Source organism: Sinocyclocheilus grahami, unplaced genomic scaffold (assembly GCF_001515645.1).
Source record: "Sinocyclocheilus grahami isolate Dianchi unplaced genomic scaffold, SAMN03320097.WGS_v1.1 scaffold230.1, whole genome shotgun sequence".
In the NCBI taxonomy this organism is placed as follows: domain Eukaryota; kingdom Metazoa; phylum Chordata; class Actinopteri; order Cypriniformes; family Cyprinidae; genus Sinocyclocheilus; species Sinocyclocheilus grahami.
In genome coordinates this window covers 1352060-1356423 of record NW_015505409.1, presented here as the reverse complement: position 1 = coordinate 1356423, position 4364 = coordinate 1352060, and the positions used below count along the sequence as shown (strand labels likewise).

At 37.0% G+C, this 4364-nt stretch overlaps 1 protein-coding gene across 1 annotated transcript in view; it reads right to left on the bottom strand.

The window, feature by feature from the left end:
• The window catches only part of LOC107597323 (teneurin-1-like), a 97610-nt gene that overhangs the window by 47523 nt on the left and 45723 nt on the right, over positions 1 to 4364 (bottom strand). Inside the window, exons 11-13 of the mRNA XM_016288335.1 lie at positions 3599 to 3628; positions 3319 to 3465; positions 1911 to 2127 (exon numbers count right to left, since the gene is read on the bottom strand). Of these exons, the coding sequence (XP_016143821.1) occupies positions 1911 to 2127; positions 3319 to 3465; positions 3599 to 3628 (394 nt within the window). The remainder of the gene's footprint in view (positions 1 to 1910; positions 2128 to 3318; positions 3466 to 3598; positions 3629 to 4364) is intronic.

The window sequence follows — 4364 nt, the reverse complement described above, 5'->3', positions numbered from 1 at the left end:
CACTGCAAGAGAAACCAGTGGATCTGTCAGGAGAGATCGAAACTGAGAGAGGAGCACTCTCTTTTCAGTAATCAGAGAAAAATACAATACATGCTTCAATCGATTTTAAACTTCCTCAAACTAGACGATGACTGCAAAAATCATTTTGGGAGATAATTTCTGGTTTGTGTTTCACTGCTCATAGCAGTTAGCTGTTACTGTTTCAGCATATGAGAGCCTGAGGAACAGTTCACACAAGCTAAGGAACGCTTGAACACATTCATCAGTGTATGGACATATTTTTGGACTCTGCATCACCATATTTACACTTCGTTTTTGGATAATAAGATTAATTATTGCATCTCGTGTAAACACATGTATTTGCCTTAATATTTGAAGTTTTGGACAAAACTATAGTCCAGGGACAGCAATAGTCGCACTTTTATTAATAAACCATATAAATCATAATAATGAGCCTTTAATTGCCAACATAGCTTAATAAGCGCATAAGCGCTCAAGCGCACACAAAAAAGGCTTGCCACAGCGCACCAGCAAATATAATAATTATGAATGTATCAGGGAAAAACAGCAAGTACACTGCATTAATGTTTTAATAATTTATTGATACACTAGTGCTTTCTGTTTCTGTTCAGCGTCCGAGACGGCAGAAAGCGCATCCTGTTTGCTTTAATTATTTTACAAAAGCACAACGTTTCGTTGTTATTCTGAGTGCACACGAATAAACATAGTCTTTACAGATACGAAAGATGCATTAGTCTTATCTGTATAACCAAAAATGACGAAGTATTTTAAGAGCAAATGATCGCAGCGGCGCCTCCATCTGTCCTGCAGTGAGCACGCTACTGTTCAGCTTCCACACTCCGCACAAACACGTGAACAGCGCACTTTTTTCTAGGCTAACATTAGATTGAGCTGCCATGTAAAGTTGCTACTACATACATATTTCAGATGATAAGCCATATTTGAGGTCGATGAATGTTAGGTGAGCGTATGGATGTCCTGCCCAATGTACTATATTACCACATAGACCAGCCGTTAACGATTTGTCCGTCACAGACTGCATGATTTCGCCACTTCGTGTGGAATTTTTTTTTCTGCAACTAAGCGACTAATAAAATTTTGGTCAACCAAGCCTAAGAGGCTTATATATATATATAAAATTTTAAATAATTTCAAAACAATTTTAACAATAATGCCTGTATTAAGAAAAATTCAATGTCATTCAATATCAATTCAATGTTAGATTTTTAACTTTAAAAGAAATGCTTAAAATAATTCATAGAATTGACTATGTCTTTGTTTCTGTGAGGAGGATACAAATTTGATATGCAAAATAAATATCTCAGAAATCAGAATTACCTGCATAAATTACCATTATGATTGTACTATCAAAATTATTTTGAATGAGCAGTCCATGACCTCTTTCTCCCAAATTACTCCAGGCACTTTGACCTTATTTTTCCCCCTTTTCCAGCCAAAACATTGGCAACATTGGCATGCTTGGGTTTGTGCGCATCATTTCAATTTCACATGTGAATGAGGATGTCAGAACGGATGCGGGCTGGTGGCTTAAACGGCCAGTCAATGCTGTCAATTGTGACCAAAGTCTGAATTAAGATGTCTATTGCAGTCTGACAAAAAAGACAGTTGATGTAGCATAGTCTGCCTTGACTCCTACCCAAAATTTCATTGCGATCGCACAACAATTCTACAAAGAAATAATAAAACAAGTGTCACGGTTTTAACAGGAAAATTATGTGCATATAAATACGATCACAATCATGCCAACAAATCTTTGAGTATCTGGGAAAGATCAAGATCAAGTGCTGTTTTCTCTGTAATAAGATTATGTGTGCATGTGTGTTGGCTCAGCGTGCTTGCTCTAATATTTACAGGTGTGTGTTTATCACCTGCTGTCAAATGGCAGGTCTCCTGGCAGTATGTGTGTGCTGTCCCGTCCAATGAGGAATCGCACATGGTCGAAGAACTGCCGTGAAGGGCGTGTCTCAAAAGGGGCGTGGCTTTGCTGGATGATGTCACGTGGGTCAGGCGAGCCTTGGCACAGCGGGGCACTCACACACATCTGCTGACTACAACAGTCTGGGTCGACACAGTCCATGAGACCATCTGAAACACACACACACACACACACACACACACACACACACACACACACACACACACACTTTACATGCAGAGACATGTAGCCTTGATGCAGCTTGCCCTTGCTCTGCATGTGTCTGTGTGCGCGTGATCTCATTTGTCAGCTCCATTAAAGGGGATCTGTGTTTTTAACCTCCCACAGGAGAAAGTCTCAGAGAGAATAACCCAGAAACCTCTCTCTCACACACACTCACACATATGTTTAAACAGTCACCTTAAAGAGGACATGCGTATTTTAGAGACTACAGACTCACCTTAATCGTACCTTTTTCCTTTTTTTTTGCATTTGATCTTTTTGCACTTTTACAATTCTGCTAAATTTTTAAAAATGTATTATGATTTATTTATTCATTTATTTATTTTTAAATTGAGGGTGTCCTCAAAGGGAGGTTCGGTCAGATTTAGCGAACTTATAATAGTACTATACTATATTTATGTACTAAAATATAGCTAACTAAACCCTCTCACACAATTTGAGACATAAGCCAAAGTGTTTAATTATACAACAGGTTGTTTTGTACATTTTTGCACATATAGTACTCATTCAAATGTTTAGGGTTACAATTTAAAAAAAAAAGTTTTTGAAAGAAGTCTCTTATGCTCACAAAGGCTGCATTTATATGATCAAAAATGCAGTAATACAGTAAAATTATGAAATATTATACCAATTTAAAATAGCTATTTTCTATTTTGATATATTTTAAAATGCAATTTATTCCTGTGATGGCAAAGCTAAATTTAAACTCCATTACTCAGATCATGTCAGATGATTCCTTTCAGGAATCATTGCACTTTAATATGCAGATTTTGATTTTTTCAAGAAATATTACTTATTATCAATGTTGAAAATATTGGTACTTTTTTTAAGGTTCTTTGATAAATATAAAGTTCAACAAAAAAGCATTTATCTTAAATGGAAATTTTTATAACATTATAAATGTCTTTACTGTCACGTTTGGTCAATTGAATGCATTACTGCTGAATAAAATGATTAATTTCTTAAAAAAAATCTATCTGACCTTACACTTTTGAACAGTAGTGTAGCTAGTCATGATTTAACAATACCTTTGTGAGTATGTGAATGTTAACCTAAAGCTAAATTTATCCGTGCTATGTCTGTCACCCACACAGCTCGTCTTCTATAGGGTTCTTTACCGCTGTCGTTATCTTTACTGTCATTGCACTCGGTTTCCATGACGACATTACAGCCTGGCCCGCTCCATCCTGACTGGCACACACAATGCCAACCGCTCTGCTCCAGCGTACAGCGTCCATTACCGTTACACAACCCCGGACAAGCATCTAAGGGAAAGAGAGACAGCATATCTATAATCACAGCGTTCTTTCTTCAGACCTTGAGTAAAATTGTTCATACAAAAGACATCACAATGTCATCTATTCGTTCCTTCATTCACTCTATCACACATACACTTACCTTTATCAAACAGATCCAGGTATTGTGCTGCTGAAAGAGTTACAAAATGAAAGACAGAGAGAACAAAGAGGAGAAATTACATTGGATACATACTTCAGAGAAGCTCTGTGTGTGCGTGTATGTGCATTGCTGTTTTTTTTAAGTGCCCCTGTCGTTTGCTGCCTTAAGCGTATATTTGTCCCCTGAGTTTCACAGACTGTTCTCACCATGAGCGCCACAATTAAAGGAACGCGCTTTGACACGGAGGAGGAAAAAAGACGGGAAAAAAGGAAGAGAGGGAGACGGGCGGAAAGAGAGACTGTTTAGTTTATACATCATCTGCAAGGCAAAAACACAGCTCCATGTTGGTTCAGTGTCAGATGATTTACATGTTTCATAAAAAATGCACAAAGCTTGTCAAATTACTGCTGAAAAATGGTTGAAAAGGCAAATAATCATCAAGATATGATATTTACAATGTGTCTAGAGCATGATTTCTAAAAGCTTGCCAGTAAGAACGAAGATTGTTTTTATGCTAACATGTTAATCAAATGTGACACCCTGCTGTCAAAGTTTTGGCGAAATGTCAAGTAAATATCAAGACTGAAATAAGATGTTACTAAAAAAAAGGGTGTTAAGGCCTATTCACACAAAGAACAACACAAAAAAGTATCGTGAAACACAACTTTACCCATTAAAACTATTCACAGAGTGCAAAGCAACTGGTGCCACTGATTCCACATGCAACCTAACCGCTTTAAATTATTGTATAATGATTATACATTTT